The 18668-nt window shown below is 37.1% G+C and overlaps 3 protein-coding genes across 4 annotated transcripts in view; 2 read left to right on the top strand and 1 right to left on the bottom strand.

Annotated features, from left to right (window-relative positions):
• The first annotated feature begins 1264 nt into the window (after positions 1-1264).
• LOC6054486 overlaps positions 1265-18668 on the top strand; it is a 43786-nt gene continuing 26382 nt past the window's right edge. The window contains exons 1-2 of the mRNA XM_038252608.1: positions 1265-1901; positions 1967-3794. Of these exons, the coding sequence (XP_038108536.1) occupies positions 2016-3794 (1779 nt within the window). The 5' untranslated portion in view covers positions 1265-1901; positions 1967-2015. The remainder of the gene's footprint in view (positions 1902-1966; positions 3795-18668) is intronic.
• Positions 7395-13740, top strand: LOC6042635 (ankyrin repeat and LEM domain-containing protein 1). The gene is given in 3 exon segments (XM_001870662.2): positions 7395-8229; positions 8231-8978; positions 12891-13740. Coding segments are annotated over 3 exon segments (2175 nt in total). The 5' UTR covers positions 7395-7569; the 3' UTR covers positions 13658-13740.
• Positions 13690-15120, bottom strand: LOC6054487 (CLIP domain-containing serine protease 14D). 2 transcript variants are annotated; one of them, XM_038252618.1, is made up of 4 exons: positions 14807-15120; positions 14494-14747; positions 14127-14419; positions 13690-14064 (listed from the first exon to the last, which is right to left on the bottom strand). In XM_038252618.1, the coding sequence occupies exons 1-4, from the start codon at positions 15038-15040 to the stop codon at positions 13763-13765; spliced, it is 1083 nt and encodes a 360-aa protein (XP_038108546.1). In that variant the 5' UTR covers positions 15041-15120; the 3' UTR covers positions 13690-13762. The 2 variants fall into 2 exon arrangements, with proteins under 2 accessions (XP_038108546.1, XP_001870389.2); XM_001870354.2 differs by having other exon boundaries at positions 14127-14422; positions 14807-15119.

Here is an 18668-nt window from a genome sequence, read left to right as displayed (position 1 = left end):
TCTCAAAACGCATAGTTTGTACATGAGGATTTTTGAAATTTTGACGTCGAACTTTGCAATTTTTATGAATTTTAGGAAAGGTTTCATTTCTTCTTCCAGAGTTGCATTGTTAATTGGAGTACTTAGGGCTTTTGTTAATTTGATTTGGTTAACCGCGGTAGATTTTCTTGAAATAATTCGAACTGTCAAAAATCCACCCAAGCATCTACCGGTGGATACTTTTCTACCACAGATTTTTGTACGATCAATGTGGTAGATGCTTTGGTGGATTTTTGACAGTTCGAATTATTTTAAGAAAATCCACCGCGGTTTACCAATTGGGTACTAAAGCCCTAAGTCAATTTTTATGTACAACGGTAAAAAACACGATTAAAAACCATTTCTGATCACTTTTTTTTCATTTTAAAGCAAAATTTTTTTTTGACAAGACAACATTTTTTCGATGGATCAACTATGGTCCCCTTAGAACGAACTGTCAAGTAGGAGCTTTCCTGTCAAGAAGGATCGCAAGGTTAATTTTTCAATATTGATTTAAAAATCCATTTTAAACTCTTTGTGGTCGTACAAAGGGTCGTTGTACTCAGAAAAATAAGCTATATCGCTGGAAACAATAATATCAGCAATCTAAGCTTCATTTTAGGACCCAATTGACAAAATAACAGTACTTGGATTTTGGTTAACCACGAAAAAATTTCTTGACATAAATCGTTGGCGTCGAACTGTCAAAAATTGAGTTTGGTGGATACTTTTCTACCACAGTTTTTTTAATGATCAATGTGGTAAATGCTTTGGTGGATTTTTTACAGTTCGAAATATTTCGAGAAAATTGACGGCAATTAACCAAAATCAAATTAACATGCAACTTAGATCTCCTCAAGAAAACGAAATCGTTCTTGCAGCCCAAGTTGCAACCATATTTACATATTTTTTTTCAGAAAGTCAAGAAAAGAACGTTTCAACTCCACCCAAATATATATTTTTTATTTTTACAAAAATATACGTAAAATTCTCGTCACTCAAAAATAAACAAAAGCAAAAAAACTAAAAACAAAAAAGCCATTGTGCAGCCCCTCGCTTTTGACGGTTTGTGTCTCTGAAATATCCCATCCAAGACTCGCACCCCAGAGAGAGAAAAAATCCCATTATTTTATGCTGCCTTCGTTCTCTCTCCGATTTTATGCTTCCTCTCTGCTTACATCTGTGTTGGTGGTTGCGCGATCTGTCTTTTTTCTCCTTCCTCCTCCCCTTCTTCAGTCTCTTCGTTCCGTCAGCTTCCAGTCCGCAGCAGTTCCAGTTTCTTTCAGTCCTCGTCGGTCGGACCAGAGAAAGCTGCCGCGCGCCGCGACCTCCATTACTGATTTTTTTTTTCGCTGTTTAAAAATTTAAAATTTGTTCGGTCATTTCGTCGGACCAGCATTTGGGAGTGCGAATCCGGAAATTTGGAACTTTTCGCGCGTTGAATTTTCTGTGTTTGCGTTGAAAAACAGTCCGCCAACTGCGCGGAGCTGTCAAGAAGAAGTTCGAGGAGAAGAAGAAGGAGAAGCAAGGTGACCAGTGGGGAGGAAAAAAAGAACGCATTTTGTGTTGTTTTATTTTTTGTCTGTCAAGCTTTATGGTTGTGTTTTATTCGGAAAAAAAGAGTCGAAGTAGCCGAGGAGCTTCATTAAATAAACATTAGAACGTGCGGTCGCCCGCCAAATTGGCCGCGGATTTTGGCGCGCTCAAAAAAGAAAGAAGAAAGAGATGTTTTAGTGCGCCTAGTTGCCTAGAGGAGGGAATATCCGCGGTGGCCACCGGACTCGCTTGACCGACCACCGAAAATTAGCGGGCTTTGAGCCCCTTTGTGCCGAGATTCGTGGCAACTTTGAAGATTTGCGCAAAATCGCGGGAAACGGGTAGAGGTAGGAATTTAAACGCGAAATCCAACTTGAATTTAGTTTGACGGAATTTGTGTGACTCTTTGCAGGAACTTGCATGTGTACAGCTCCGCGAAGGACGACGAAGAGAGAAACAAAATGGAAGAGTCGTCGCAACAGCTGCAGCACCCTTCTCCGGTTCGGCACCACAGTTACAGTGGTGCCAGCCAGCAGCAGCAACAGCAGCACAAACTGTTGAAGGATAATTCCGCCGACGGGAGTGGGCACCTGGCCGACAGTGGCTACAACTCGTACCACTCGATCAATGCATCCTGCTCGGTGGTCCGATCGGTGCTGGCCACGATCGAGGAGGACAATGAGACGGCGGACTCGAGCTTTGAGGAGCCGGCTTCCGCGCGGAAGGTCGTCACGAGCAGTGTCCTCACTCCGACGACCACGGCCAGCATGGAACTCATCTCGAACTTCCACCTGACCACGCCGAAGGAGAACGTGGTGGCTCAGCGGCGAACGCTGGCCCGGAAGCCAACCTGTCAGAATCTATTCGCGCTGCGAACCCCGGAAAAGTCTTCCGGGAGCGCTTCCGTCGAAACGCCGGTTCGCTCGGGTCGCAAATCCGCCGAGATGGGCATTCTAACTCCGAGAAAGAACAAGACTTCCGCCAAGCGCAAACATGCCAGCTTCCGGGAGAAACTGTACTCCGACGGGGACGCGGAATCGCTCGAAAATGACTGCAAGAAGCTCGATCAGGAGGACATTTCACCGATCTTCCACAACAAACGCCGTCGCAACTCGGTCATCGACGACTTTATCCGGTCCAGCACGCCAAAAACGGCCGGCTTCAAGTCCAACTTCCACGTCGAAGCGCAGGAGAACCAAAAACCCACCAACCGGAAGGCACTCGTGCTGCGCAAGTTCCAGTCCTTCAGCCCCAGCAAGATGCACAGCTATCGCAAGCGGGACACGGTTCTGCAGGAAAAGTCCGTCCTAACCAATCGCAAGGCACCACTGCAGCGCCAGAACGCAATCCAAACGACAACCCCACAAAAACCTTCACTCGAAGCCTCCCTAGAACTCAGCTTCGAACCAACCCCGGAGCTCCCCAACCCAACTCCAACGTTCGGTCTCGGCGCCCTCCTGGACGCCCCGATCCTACCCAGCGACGACCTCAAAGTCGACCTCAACGAGGAAGTGTCCCAGCTGCCGTCCTTCGACGACTGCAGCAGCTTCACCCCGACCAAACCGTGCTCTCTTCCGGTGGAGCCGGACTCCGTCCTCCGTGACGCCTCCGTCGCAACTCGACGCCGCTCTATCCCTCAAATCCTCGACCAGCACCTCGAATCCCCAATCCTGTTCTCCCCGAACATCCCCCGCACCCCCAAATCCACCCGCAAGCTCAAGCGCCTCAACTCGTCAACCAAAAAGGACAAACAACCCCGCAGCAAACCCGCGTCCCCCAAGCGCTACCCGGTAATCCCCGGTGCCTACCGCCGCCACTACGACGGCATCGAGCGCCTCAACATCCTGAAGCGCCTGAACGAGCACGACAAGGGCGCGCTGGAGATCGTCCTGGGTTATCTCGCCGACTCGGACCTGGTCCGGGTGGTGGCCGTTTCGCGCGGCTGGCGCTCCATCATCGAGTCGGATTGGCGGCTGGCGCGCCGCTTGCGTGCGTATCTGGCACGGGAGGCGCACTCCAAGGAGAATCTCGACCGAAGCGAGTCGGTGCGGGAGGAGAGCAGCAAGATTGGGTGTGATGCAGTGCTGGTGGGAAAGTTGGTGCAGCAGGCGTCGATGACGCGTCAGCCGTTTAGTCTGTGCAACTCGATCGATGCCGGGAACCACTCGGTGATGAACACGACGGTGCCCAAGTCGCCGCCGGTTAGCCCGTCCAGAAGGAAGTTTCACGAGAATCAGAAGGTAGGTGGAAACAATCTATTTATTTTTTTGCAAATGTGCAGTGTTAATGCTACAAGGATAACCATCATGACGAAGAACTTCAGATACTTGAATAGCACGTCCCGGCGTTCCATTTCACCCCATATAGAGCCCTAAGACGACGTTCTTCGTCAAAAATTGTTGTAATGTATAAAGATGTAAGTACAAAATGTTCAAAAGTGGGCTTTTTTTCTTATAAAACTTTTGGAACTCAATCAGTATCTTCTTTTTAGTCGTTCAAAATGGTTTAGACACTTGGAGAAGATTGATTAAGGTGAAGCTGAGTGACGGCTAATTAAGTAAAATTGACAACCGTGCTGTAAGTCAAGCTGGGTCAAGCTCATGGTTGGTTGTGGTTCGTTTGTTTTTAATTTGGGAAATTGATGGTAGGGCAACACATCGTTCAAATGACCTCTAATCATCACAAAAAAAAATCGGACTGAATTTTGTCTACTCGATTCCTAACGTACAAATTAAAAGTTTCAAATTTTAAGGAAGGAAAATAAAAAAAAAATACATTCGCTAAACAATTTAAGTGTTAAAAACTTTAAAAGCTCAAAAAATCTAAATTCAAAAATTACCGAATTTACGAAAAAAATACTAAATTGGAAAACTTCTGCATTTATGAAGCAAATTCAAGATTTTTAAGCAAGCTTGCATAATTCTAGGAAAAAAAATATAAAAAATCTTGTATTTTAAGCGATTTAAAATTAAAAACAAAAAAGAATCTTCAATAACAAGTTTCAAAAATTACGCATTCTTACATTCTAAATTTCTAAAATCTAACAATTTTTGGATATAAATATTCTCAAATTTCATAATTCATAAATCTTTAATTTCATGACATTCTAAAAATCTAAACTTCTTAAAAAATATAAAGACTCCCAAACAAATTTCAAAAAATTAAAGTTTTATTTTGGAACTTTTAAATTCTTAAGTACTTTAAGTTACTTTAAAAAAAGGCATAGACAGAGTAGAGAAATTTAAAAAAAAATCGACTTCTAAAATTTCATAGACAATTTTTTAAACTATTATAAAGAAAATTATAAAATTGTTTCCAAATCTCAAATATTAAATCCACAAATGAGTAAAATATGCAAATCCTAATGTTTCAATTATTTTGGAAATCCCAAATTCTCCTCTAAATTCCTAAAATTATAAATATCTAAAATTACTTATTTAGTTATTTTCTTAACGTCTCACGATTTTTGATAGTTGAGTAACGGGAAATGGCAGCGATTTTAAAACTATTTTTGATGAAAAATACGTTTTTACGGAATTTTGAGTACTCCATCAAATCGGGCGTCTAATTTTACACAAAAGTCCCTTTGACACCAAATTTCTATCTCTTCACGGTTGCGAGCTACAAATCACGGAAAAACGTGTCTTAGTAAAAAAAACAGAAAAATTAAAGGGGTCGTACCGCCCCACCGTCACGAGATATCGAAAAAATGGACCTTGGATTCGTGATCAGGGACCAAAATTACCCCTTAGAGCAAAGTTTCACGAAAATCGAAGAGGGGTCGGGGCAACTGCTGTGTGAGTTGGCGGAGAATGACCCATAATTGCTTAATTACATAAAATAAGCAAAATTCTAATCAAAATCCTGGAATTTAAAATTTTTGAATTTCATAACTCTAAAAAATTTTAATTCAAATATTAAATATTGTTAAGGTCCAAATTAAAAAAATATCAAAAATTCTCAAATTAAATAATTCTTAAGTGCTGGAGTTTTTTTTTGAAAAGGTCCAATAAACCAAATTTCCAGTTTTTGCTTTTTGGGTGTTTTTGAAACCGCCTTGAGTCAGGGGTATTTAAAAAACACCCAAAAAGAAAAAACTAAAAATTTGGTTTATTGGACCTTTTACAAAAAAAAAAAAAAAAAAAACTCCTGAATGGTATAATTTCAAAATTAAAAAAATCAAGTCTTAAATTCATAAAAAAATAAAATATGATTATTTTTTTGTGATTTTTTCTGTATTTTGAAAGTTCTAAAATTTATGTGTAATGTTATTTTATGTTATCATAAAATTTAAAAGTTTTCTAAATTCCTAACATTAAAAAAACTTTAATTATTTAAAAAATCAAAATTTAAAAATTCTCAACATTTCAAATTCAGAAATTTCTTTAAAAAATACATTCTAAATCTTCATTATAAGTACTGAAATTCGGTAGTTTTAATACTTTATGATATTAGTCGAAGGTCGAAAGAAAAAAAAAAAAGATTTGAAGATTAAAGATTTGTATTTGTAGTTAATGTTGCTTTGACATTTAAACCGGTGCCGTATGGCGACCCACTTTTCGTCCTCCAGATCCAAAGGTCTGCAAAAGAATTTTGAATAATCGAATCAAGAAATTTTTTTTTTATTTTCTTCTTTTTAACTTGAAATACGAGTTCAGTGATTTTTGAATTTCAAGTAACCCTCTACAGGTCAAACTTTTTTTTCCCCTGTTCAAGAGGTAATTTTGAGAAACTTTTGTTCTACCTCTTTCTCTTGTTTTACGTTTTTCTTGTTTTATTTTTAGTATTTTAATTTGCATTTGTTTTGCTTAGTTTATGGTTGTTTCTGATCGAATTTTGCTTATCCTCCCATCTCCTATCATCGCCGTTTGCCTATTTTGGTTTTTCATGTTTTTTGCTTGTTTTCACATTTTTTTTAACTCTAGAATGATACTATTATTATTTCAGTTGTTAAAAAATGCGTAGAAGCATAGTCTGGGACACTAAAATAATTACTGCATACTTCAGGAGTTTTTTTTTTAAGAGGTTCAATAAACCAAATTTTCAGTTTTTACTTTTTGGGTGTTTTTTAATACCCCTGGCTCAAGGCGGTTTTAAAAACACGCAAAACGCAAAAACTGGAAATTTGGTTTATTGGACCTTTTCAAAAAAAAAAAAAAAACTCCAGACTTCTTTTTACTAAAAATAAAGGAAATGATAGTAAAAAAAAAACACAGCCAAAGTTGACCCCTCAAAATGACATTTTCCAAAACATTGGCAAAGTCACATAAGACAAGTCAAACTTCCAACCCAAAAAATTTCTGAAATTCAAAGAGTTCTTCGTTCCAAAGCTTTTTAAAGATTAAAAAAATGGTTGAAAATGGATTTTTGGTGAATTTTTAGATCGAAGCCCGTCTAGAGGCGGGGTTGGGTTGTAGAGGGTTAAGAAACCTCATTGTTGGCGCCGCTTACATGTGAAAAAAATGTACTCTAGACATTAACATTCTGCATAAAAGTTGTATCCTCAAATCCTGAAACTTCTTCACAGAAAAAAAACATCCTCAACTTCTGGCAGTTCTGGCAACCCTTGCCGCGAACAGATGTCGCGAATCGCGATTGTAAACAAAATTCCCGTTGTTGGTGTTCGTCGATGCTCTCTGCTCCGCTCGCTTTTTCTCTCTCTGTTGACATGTTGCAACATGACAGCTCGCTCTCCGCTATGCGCCTCACCGCCATCGGAGCGAGCATAGAAAACTTCCCACCGCGGTGGTAGCGGAAAATAAAAGGGGAAATTTTTGAAACATAACTGTCAAAGTCGCTCTCTCTCTCAAAATTCGGCAACAATCAAAATGTTTGTACCTATTTGCGTGTGTGTGTGCGTTTCTTCGAGTTTGGGGAGGTCCGACGCGTCGTTCCATCTTTTTTTTTATTTTGATTGTTTATTTCGCGTTTCGTGGAGAGTGGTTCCATCTTCCGCAAGGAATGTGACCGTTAAAGTTGCCCGTGTTAGAATAAGTTTAAAGTGATACTTTGAGGATGTCCCGCTCGGCCAACTATCTGGCGCTGTGCCTGCTGGACGCGCTGGAGGACGAAAGTTTGGAATCGCTGCGGGTGCTGCTGGAGACGTACGGGGCCAACCCGAACACGGTGATCCTGGAGAAGAACGTGGCGCCGATACATCTGGTGGTGGGAGCGGAGAACCTGCTGCTGGCGGAACGGGCCACCCAGCTGATGCTGGATTACGGCGGGGATGCGAACTTGCGGTCGGAGGAGGAGGGCATAACGCCGTTGCATATTGCGGCCAATTTGGGACGGGCGCGGTTGGTGGAGATTTTGCTGGCCGGGGGAGGGGATCTGGACGTGCGGGATGACGAGAATAACCGGCCGGTGGAGTACGCGATCCAGGGAGGATTCTTCGAGGTGGTGCAGATCATGCAGCGGTTCGTGTTTGAGCGGAAGTTTGAGAAGAAACGGCAGCAGATTCTGCGGAAGGAGTTGTCCACGCCGGAGGGCGGTTTCGTCAAGTGCTTGGGTGGTTATTTGTGGGTTGGTGGTGGTGGCACTCCCACGAAGAACAACTTGACGGTTCAAGCGTTGGACGAGAATAAGCTGACGCCGAACAAGGTCCACTACAACTTTGATGCCACCTCGCCGTACTACATCAACATAACCCACCGGAAGCGGACACCAAAAGTGCCATCCTAAACGACGTTCAAGACTCACCCCCGTCGAAGACGACGAAATCGTGATGGCCAAGCAGAACCTCTTCGAGCTAACCGAACGCAACCTCACCCAGTTCAGCCGGAGCATGGCCAACGGACGTCGACGGTCCTCGTACATCGAGTGCTGGCGCGACAAGATCGCTGCCCTGCGTGACCGCAACAAGCTCAGCACGAACCTCGAAGACATCGAGCGAATTCTGTCCGGCTTCTCGGAAAACAGCATCCAAGAGCAAGACTCCCAAATAATCGAGCTCCACACAACGCTCGACGCCTCGTACCAAACCGCCCACGAGCACGCCCAACCCGCCGAGGACAGTCTCCGGACGAACGAGTTCGCCCGAGCCCTACAACCCTCACCGCTCCCCTCACCAAAACCCCCAACCCCCAACGCAATAGTACAGCTCACCGAAGAGTACATCCACACGGACGACGAAGCGGGGCTCGTCTTCCTGGAGAAGAAATTCCACGCCCCCCAAGTCCCAGCTGAACCCAGCACCACCACCACCCGTCCCCGCAACCCCTCGATCTCGAGCCAGTCGACGGCCCTCACGTTGCCCCCGCTGGACTACGATACGGACGTGCTGCGGGCCGAGCTGACCAACTTTGGCGAGCCCCCCGGCCCCATCACGAAGCACACCAAGAAGCTGTACCTGAAGAAGCTGGTCAAGTACAAGCGCGACCCGGAGCGGGCGCTGGCGCAGGCCCGGGACAGGCGGCAACCGCGTGAGTATTTTGAGGGGGATTTGCCTTGTGGGGAAGGGGAGTGTACGACAGAGGGTGGAATCTTGGCAAGTTGTGATTTTTAAATAATCACAAATTTTATTCAGAAATTTAGAATTGCTTTTTACCATATCTAATGCATGGCTACTTGAGCCTTTTTTATATGAAAAATATAAAATATCAATTATATTTAAACTACAAAAGTCAATAAAAATGTGTTAATGGAAGTAATTTCATCGAGATTAATCGCTCACCGTTCCAGGTTGTTCAAATCGTGTTTTATTATTCTAACATAGTATCGTTTTGCGATGTTTGTCAATGTTGTTTGTCGTAAAATTTAACATAATAACCTCACACTTAACAATGATTCTATACATTTAACGCCACTTTTTGGCGGAATTTTGAGTTTTTTGCTTTTCCCCATACATTTTTCCGATTTTTTTCAAAAAACTTCAACGATAACAAGCGAAATGACATCAAAATTCAGAAATAGAAAAATTTAAAAATCCAGGAATAATATTCTTAGTTTATTTAATTTTTATATTTCTGAGTTTTTAAAGTTAATTTTTTTTTAAATTTTAAATTCTCGAATTTTAAAATTTTGAATTCTTGAATTTGATTTTTTTTAAATTTTAAAATGTTTGATCAAGTTTGAATTTTTGGTATAAAAGAAGTTAGATTTTTAATTTCTGAATTTTTGAATTGTTATTTTTTTTAACTTTACAATTTTTTTCCATAAAATATTTGTACTGGGACCTGGTTAGGACCAAGTCGGCTTTTGTAAATACATTTTTTCTTAAAGCTTAGAACTTTACAATTTCTGAGATGTTAAATTTTTAAAAGATTGAATTTGAGTATTTTTAAAATTTGGATTTTTTTTAAGTTTGATTTTTGTTTTGAGCTGTAATTTTTTGTATTTTACAGTTTTTGATTTTAGAATATAATTTTGTTATAAATTTTTATAAATTTGAATTTAGGAGTATTTATTTTGTTTAATTTTCAAAGTTTATAATTATTGAATTTTTAAATTCTTGAATTTTGAATTATTTAACTTTAAAGAATTTTGGAATTCTTAAAAGGTTGGAATTCTTAAAAGGTTGGTTAACTTTTGAAGTTAAATTTCTTGAATCTTTTAACTTCTGAGTTTAAAATGATGTAAAATTTTTAAAAGCTTGTTTTAGCTTTTTTTTAAAGATTTTTAAAAGTTTTGAATTTTTAAACAGTTTAAATTTTTAATTTTTGAGTTGTAAATTTTTGAATTTTACAATTTTTGATTTTAGAATTTTAATTAAACATAAGAATTTTGTGATTTTTTAAATTTCTATATTTCTGAGTATTTGATTTTTTTTATTTTTTATTTTCTGAATTTTTAAATGTTTAAATTTGAACCTTTTTTCAATTTGAATTTTCTGATTTTTATTTAATTTAGAAATTTAAAACCTTTGAATTTTTTTAATTTCTGAATTTTCAAATTGTATTTTTTAATTTAGAATTAAAAAAAAATGTTTTTTAACAGTTTGAATTTTTATTTTTTTTCAATTTAAAGGTATTTTTTAGAATTTTTGAAGTTTTCAATTTAATTTTGTAGATTTTTTGAATTTTTGAAATTCTGAATTTTAGAATTGTTAAGTTTTGAGTTTTACCATTTTTTAAAATTTGAATTTTTGTGTTTTTTTTTTTAAATTTTTGAATCTTAAAAAAATGGATTTAACAGTTTAACAGTTTGAATTGCTAATTTTTTTGAATTTTGAGTTGTAAATTTTTGGATTTTACAATTTTCGATTTTAAAATTTTAATAAAAGTTAAGAATTTTTTGATTTTTTCAATTTTCAGTTTTTGAAATTTTTTTGAATTTTTTTATTTTCTGAATTTTTAAATTTTTGATTTTTTTTAGAATTAAAAAAAAATTTCTGAATGTTTGATTTTTTTAATTTTTTAAGCTAACTTTTTTTTAATTTTTTTTAATTTTTAATTTTATTTTTGTAATTTTAATTTTGAAAAATTTGTATTTTTGTTTTTTTTTAATTTTTAAAATTAAGAATATTAAAAAAGTTTGAATTTTGAAATTTCTTAAATTTTAAATAGATTTTTTTGAATTAACTAATTTTGTAAAAAAATTAAATCCACAAAATTTTAAAATTTTAGAATTTTTGAGTTTTTGAGTTTTTGAATTAAAGAATTTTTGAGTTTTTGAATTTTAGAATTTTAGAATTTTAGAATTTTAGAACTTTAGAATTTTAGAATTTTAGAGTTTAAGAATTTTAGAATTTTAGAATTTTAGAATTTTAGAATTTTAGAATTTTAGAATTTTAGAATTTTAGAATTTTAGAATTTTAGAATTTTAGAATTTTAGAATTTTAGAATTTTAGAATTTTAGAATTTTAGAATTTTAAATTTTAGAATTTTAGAATTTTAAATTTTAGAATTTAAATTTTAGAATTTTAGAATTTTAAATTTTAGAATTTTAGAATTTTAGAATTTTAGAATTTTTGAATTTTAAATTTTAGAATTTTAGAATTTTAAATTTTAGAATTTTAAATTTTAGAATTTTAGAATTTTAAATTTTAATTAGAATTTTAGAATTTTAAATTTTAAATTTTAGAATTTTAAATTTTAGAATTTTAGAATTTTAAATTTTAGAATTTAAATTTTAGAATTTTAAATTTTAAATTTTAAATTTTAAATTTTAAATTTTAAATTTTAGAATTTTAGAATTTTAAATTTTAGAATTTTGAATTTTAAATTTTAGAATTTTAGAATTTTAAATTTTAAATTTTAGAATTTTAAATTTTAGAATTTTAGAATTTTAGAATTTTAGAATTTTAGAATTTTAGAATTTTAGAATTTAGAATTTTAAATTTTAGAATTTTAGAATTTTAGAATTTTAAATTTTAGATTTTTAAATTTTAAATTTTAGAATTTTAAATTTTAGAATTTTAGAATTTTAAATTTTAAATTTTAAATTTTAAATTTTAAATTTTAAATTTTAGAATTTTAAATTTTAGAATTTTAAATTTTAAATTTTAAATTTTAAATTTTAGAATTTTAGAATTTTAGAATTTTAGAATTTTAAATTTTAGAATTTTAAATTTTAGAATTTTAAATTTTAGAATTTTAAATTTTAAATTTTAAATTTTAGAATTTTAAATTTTAGAATTTTAGAATTTTAGAATTTTAAATTTTAAATTTTAAATTTTAAATTTTAGAATTTTAAATTTTAAATTTTAAATTTTAGAATTTTAAATTTTAAATTTTAAATTTTAGAATTTTAGAATTTTAGAATTTTAAATTTTAGAATTTTAAATTTTAAATTTTAAATTTTAGAATTTTAGAATTTTAAATTTTAAATTTTAAATTTTAAATTTTAAATTTTAAATTTTAGAATTTTAAATTTTAGAATTTTAGAATTTTAAATTTTAAATTTTAGAATTTTAAATTTTAGAATTTTAGAATTTTAGAATTTTAGAATTTTAAATTTTAGAATTTTAGAATTTTAGAATTTTAGAATTTTAGAATTTTAAATTTTAGAATTTTAGAATTTTAGAATTTTAAATTTTAGAATTTTAGAATTTTAGAATTTTAGAATTTTAGAATTTTAGAATTTTAGAATTTTAGAATTTTAGAATTTTAGAATTTTAGAATTTTAGAATTTTAGAATTTTAGAATTTTAGAATTTTAGAATTTTAGAATTTTAGAATTTTAGAATTTTTGAATTTTTGAATTTTTGAATTTTTGAATTTTAGAATTTTAGAATTGTTGACTTTAGCACTCAAATTCTGAACAAGATTCTGGAAACTGTCGTACACCGCACCTCCCTCCCTCACACATCCAAGTAGGTCGCAAACACCATGCTTTGGGTGATCCGTCACTATTTTTCCTCGCTCTCCCCGTCTAAACAATCCCTTTTCCACGCAGAGTACTCCGTCGAGCTGCTGGCCACGCTGCGATGTGCGCAAATCTTCTCCCGCATCCCGGAGCACGGCCCGCTGGAGGAGGAGATGTGCGCCGAGTTCGTCAACGGCACGGACAAAACGTGGCGCGAGGGCCACCTGAAGAAGAGCTTCATTTATTTGTTGATTGACCCGCGGATTTCGGAGAACTTGCCGGCCCAGCAGAAGGTGCTGGGGCAGACGGAGCTGTGGAAGCGGTTTCTGCAGTCGATATTTTACGTTGGGAAGGGGAAGAGCAGTCGGCCGTACAGCCACCTGTACGATGCGATGAAGTTATACCAGCAGAAGTCTGGCGGGAGTGGTGGGGAGGGACAGTTGCGGGCGCCGGACGAGCACGCCCCGCTGCAGGTCGAGGACGAGCAGATCATCTTCCAGAGTGAGGAGCGCATCGAGCGGGTTTGCCGGGCGTCGAAGATCTTGAACCGGAAGCAGATGGCGGACAGCGAGAAGCTGAACCGGATTATTGATGTTTGGAGGGCGGGGCGGGGCGTGAGTTGTTTGCACGTGTTTCACAACATCATGCCGGCAGAGGCGTACACGCGGGAGGCCGCGATCATCGACGCGCTCGGGATGCAGAATCTGACCAACCTGAAGCGGGGCGATTATTACGGGAAGACGCAATCGTGGCCGATGAAGCAGCGGAAACAGCTCGGGATTTTGCTGCTGTACAAGGCGATGCAGATCTTCCTGGCCGAGGGAGAGTCGCAGCTGCTGCCAAGTGATTTAATATGAGACCAAAATGTGATCCCCCAGTACTTGCCTCGTTTAAATTTATAAGTTTTTATACGAAAAAATAATATGACATTTTACAGTAAGCGTTTTTGACTTTCAATTAGTTTACTCCAAGTGGTTCTCGATCCAGTCGACAAACATGGCCACGTTCGTGTAGAGCGCCGGGATGCCCTTGGTTCCGCACTGGGTCGCTCCCCAGCTGATGACCCCAATCAGGTAGTAATTCCCGTCCACGGAACGCATCAGCGGGCCGCCGGAATCGCCCCTGCAGGTGTCCTTGTCCTCTTTTCCGCCGGCACACAGCTGAGTGTCGCGTAGCGCCACTCGCGACGATCTGTACACGTCGACGCACTTTTTGTGATCGAGCACGTCCAGGGTTACTTTCAGCTTGACGTCGCTTCCTTCACCTGAAATTTTGAAGATTTCTTGAAAGACCAGCCACGAATCTACAACTCTACCTTCTACCAACCTGTTTCCGTAATGCCCCATCCGGCCGCGACGGCCTTCAGCCCCGTATGGTCCATCTTCCGCACACTGTCCTCAACGGGCAAACAAACCGGATCGATGTAGTCCGAGAAGCCCACGTCCCGATCCAGCCGGATCAGCGCGATATCGTTGTACTGACCGCGTTCCGTCGCGTTGTACTGCTCGTGCACGATCACCTTCTCAATGCCAACCTCTACCGGAACATCCGCACAGCCGTGCTGATCGCAGTCTCGTTCCTCGTCGTTGGTGATGTCATGCTCGCCGAGACGAACTCCACTGCTGTCGAGGACACAGCAAAAACACACATCAAACATGCCCCCAACTCCCTGTCAACCTGTCAACACACTTACAGCGTCAATTCGGCCGGGACCTGCTTGATGCAGTGGGCGGCCGTGACGAGGTACCGCGAGTTGATCAGCGTGGCGGCACAACTCAGCTGAAGCTCGCGTCTCGGGCCGCGGTACATTAGCAGCGCCATCCAGGGGAACTCACCGAGGGTGGTTTCGTGGCCACCGACGATCCGTTCCGGCGGGGCCAGCCCACAGTCGGACGGGGCTCGCGGCAGGCTGGCGGAGGAGTTTGCCGGTGCCGGGAAGCAGCACAGCTGGCGAGGAAAAATACTTTCTCTAGAACTTGCATCACACGTCGAGAAATGGAACTCACCAGCGGTTTCCCCTCGAACTGGCCGGAACAGCGGCTGCCGTAGAAGAACTCACTCTCGTCGTACGAAACGTTGTCTCGCCGGTAGATGTCCAGCAGCGGTTGGCACTCCCGAAGGAATACGCAGCGGCCGGGTTGGCCGTGAGGATTGGTGCACGGTTCGTTCAAGCTTTGCGTCAATCCGTGAGGAATGGACGCCAGCAGGACGACGGTGGTTGCGAGCAGTTTGAACAGCATCACTTACTTTTTTTCCGCCTATTATCAGACCGGTTTAGTGATTGCGACTGTTTTGTTCAGTCGTCCAAATTGAACTGTTGTAGACGCTGCGAAGCGAAGCTTGAGTTCTTACTTAATTTGCATGAATCATGGAGGTTCTAGTTTTGGAATGTGATTGCGGTGCACGTTAGACGATCGCTAGGCGATCCAGCAGTTACTCATTGGAGTAGTTGATAATAGTTTGGAAAATCCAAACCGTACCAAAGTTTGTAATTGACGTCTATGCTCTGATATATTTGAATATTTTTATCACATTTTAGGGCAGTGGTTCTATAAATGTAATTTTTTCTAAGCTCCAAAAATATTGTGCTTTCCTAACTTTAAAATAGTAGTTTAAATTTTTTTCCGTGTACCTATTTTTTTTCTCAATAGTTCTCAACAATAACTACACTCAACTCCCGGTGGTTAGTCACTTTTTCGTTTGACACTTTTTTAGTTTGTACCCCGTTGGTTGGTCAAAGTCAAACTAAAAAGTGACGAACTGTCACTTTTTACACGGCGCTCACGCACACTATCAAAACAAACGTTTGGTAGTGTGTGTGAACTCCGTGTAAAAGGGGTGTCAAACTAAAACGTGACCCCGTTCGTTTGACAACAGTTGGTGTGAAACCATCGGGGTCTGAGTGTACAACTTTGCCGAAGACACCAAATTGATCAGAAAATTCACTCAAAAGCTACAGCTGTTTGAATATTTACGTACCATTTTTGTATGGACAGCTGCCAAAAATTGTATGCAGACTTGTCACAAAATAGCTTCTTTGGTCTTAGGGAAGGCCCCCACAAAGTTTGAGCCAAATTAAAAAATACAAATAAAATCCATTTCCAGTTTTGATAGAGAATTGCTCGAATGTTTCACGTCAAATTGAAATTTTCAATCTCAATATAATTGTAAAACTAAAAAATGTTTATCTGTAAAAAAATAAAATTTATTGTTAAGATAGTACTTTTCAGAAAAAATAGGTACACGAAAAAAAAATCCGGACTTTTTCTTTTTGATTTTTTATTATTACGTATAATGAGATTTTCTTAGTGTCACTAAATAAGCCCTAATTTTTAAACTCAGGATATCTCTGAAAATATTGGTTCGATTTTAATGTTAAAAATAGAACATTTTTAAGCTTTTTTAAGTAAAAAAAAACTTACTAAAAATAGCACCTGTTTTTTTATTAAGGGAGAAAAACATTTACTTTGTACATTTTCAAAGGTCATACAGTCCAGACTCGATTATCCGAAGGCCTCGGAAAAAAATCACTTTGAATAATCGAAACTTCGGATAATCGAATCACGAAAATATTTTTTTTTTTCGTTGTCTAATTTTTGATTGTCGAGCTTAGGTATGACCCGTAAACTACGCTAAAATGATTTAGAATTTCTAGATCCAAGATGGTAGCCAAAATGGCGGTGATGCAATATTGAAAAAATGCATTCTGTGTTTTTAAACGGCAATCAACAACTCAAATTTGACTAATATGGGGTCGTAGAACTCAAATTGAATGTTAAAAACAAGAAAAAAAAACGAAAGCAATTTTTTTTGTTCGTGATTCGATTATCCGAAGTCCCATACAAACCTTCGGATAATCGAGTCTGGACTGTACTTGATTTGAACATTTTGAAAATATTTTTGTTGAAAGGAGCAGAAAATCTCACAGAAGTTTCATCCTTTGATATTGAAAGTCTAACAAATGATATACTAGCCAGTTGTCCTGTCAATTAAGTCGAAAAAGTCAAATTGTAGGATTTTTTCAGCTTTTCGAATATATTATTGTTTTGAAGGGAATCTTATTCTTGAAAATATATTTTAATATTGAAAAAAAAAAAACAACATTTGTCGAAACTGCACTTTATTATGAATTTAAGTAAGTTCAATTTCAATTTTTAAATGTTGTATGACAATGTTTTATTTTTTTTTTCAAAAAATCATTTTTTCAATACATATCTTAGGTACCACATTTATTTGGTCCCAAACAAATTCAACAAATCATAACAATTCGAAATTAACCCTCTACTGCCCAAATTTTTTTTTCAAAAATATTTATTTTTCCCGTGTTCAGGAGGTCATTTTGAGCAACTTTTGTTCTACGAAAAACTTTACTTCTCTTGTTTTATGTTTTTCTTGTTTCATTTTTAGTATTTTAATTTGCATTTATCTTGTTTAGTTTATGCTTGTTTTTGGTAGTATTTGGCCTAGTCTACCACCTAATATAATTACATTTCGCCTATCTAATTTTTTCATGTTTTTACAGTCACTTTTTCAATTTTTTGCATGTTTTTCACAGTGTCTGGGACACTACAAAAATTACTGCATACTTATTTTTACTGAAAATATAGGAAATGTTAGTAAAAAACACAGCCAAAGTTGACCCCAAAAACTGGCATTTTTAAAAATATTGGCAAAGTCACATAAACAAGTTAAACTTCCAACCCTGAAATTTTCTAAAATTTTAAGAGTTCTTCTTTCCAATGCTTTTCAAAGATCAAAAATCGGTTGGAAAATTGATTTTTGGCGATTTTTTAGATCGAAGCCCGTCTAAAGGCGGTGTTAGGTTGTAGAGGGTTAAAAAAATGTATTGAGGGGTTACATTCATGTAAGTCGGCAAAAAAGTTAGAGGTTGTTATGAGCACAGACTTAAACTTTTTTTTAGTCTGTTTTCAGGGCATTAAAATATACATTTCCAACTAATAACAAAAAAAATATTTCAAAGAGTTCATTTAAAAACATGATGAAAATATTTTCATATCATTTTTTAAATTTTTGTAGTTTTTAAGAAGCAACATTTTAAAAATCTGGCTTTCTCATGCACACGGGATACATCTTTAGTGTCTTCACCCCAAATTTCAACCAGTTTGGCCCATCCCATCTTAAGATATCGTGGCACCCGTAAATCAACTCGGTTATTCGAGAAGACCGCTCACAAATTTTGAACTCGTCTCTCACTCAGTTTGATAATGAAATATCTTCATGAAACATTCAGGACCGACTGAAAATCATCTTTTAGGGAGCGTTCTTTTATTACGCAACGCAAAAATTTGGATTTTTGGACCCCCCTCGTAACAACATTTCCTTACACATTTCATTTTTTTTGTATGGAGCGTTACACGGCCATCGACCCCCCTTCCCCGTTCCCCCAACTGCGTTACGTAATAAAAGAACGCTCCCTTAAATGGATTCAGTATTTTTTTTTCTGTAATATGGAATTTTGTGATTTTCTACATATTGTAACCCCTTAAGGAACTCAACTTTTAGTAATAATAAGTCAAATAAAAAATATAGGGATTTTTTTCTCATTAATCTATATTATTTCTGAAAAGTTATAACCTATAACTTTGCTGAAGACACTGACTCGATTAGAAGATCCTTGCTCAAGAAACAGACCTGAAATTTTTAAATTAGTGTCCACGGGTGTTACGGATAACCCATTTTTGAACTTTGTTGATCGGACAAATGGTTGCAGAGGTACGCTCAGATATTCTTGGTACAGTCATCCCACATATTCGGAACACTTTTGTGATAATTTGTCAATAGCATGCCAAATGCATCTTTTCTGGCGACCCTACTATTTTTAGGACCTTTATGTGGACATTCTCTTGC

Source organism: Culex quinquefasciatus, chromosome 2 (assembly GCF_015732765.1).
Source record: "Culex quinquefasciatus strain JHB chromosome 2, VPISU_Cqui_1.0_pri_paternal, whole genome shotgun sequence".
In the NCBI taxonomy this organism is placed as follows: Eukaryota; Metazoa; Arthropoda; class Insecta; order Diptera; family Culicidae; genus Culex; species Culex quinquefasciatus.
The sequence above is the reverse complement of the archived record's forward strand: the minus strand, read 5'-3'. Positions and strand labels throughout refer to the sequence as shown.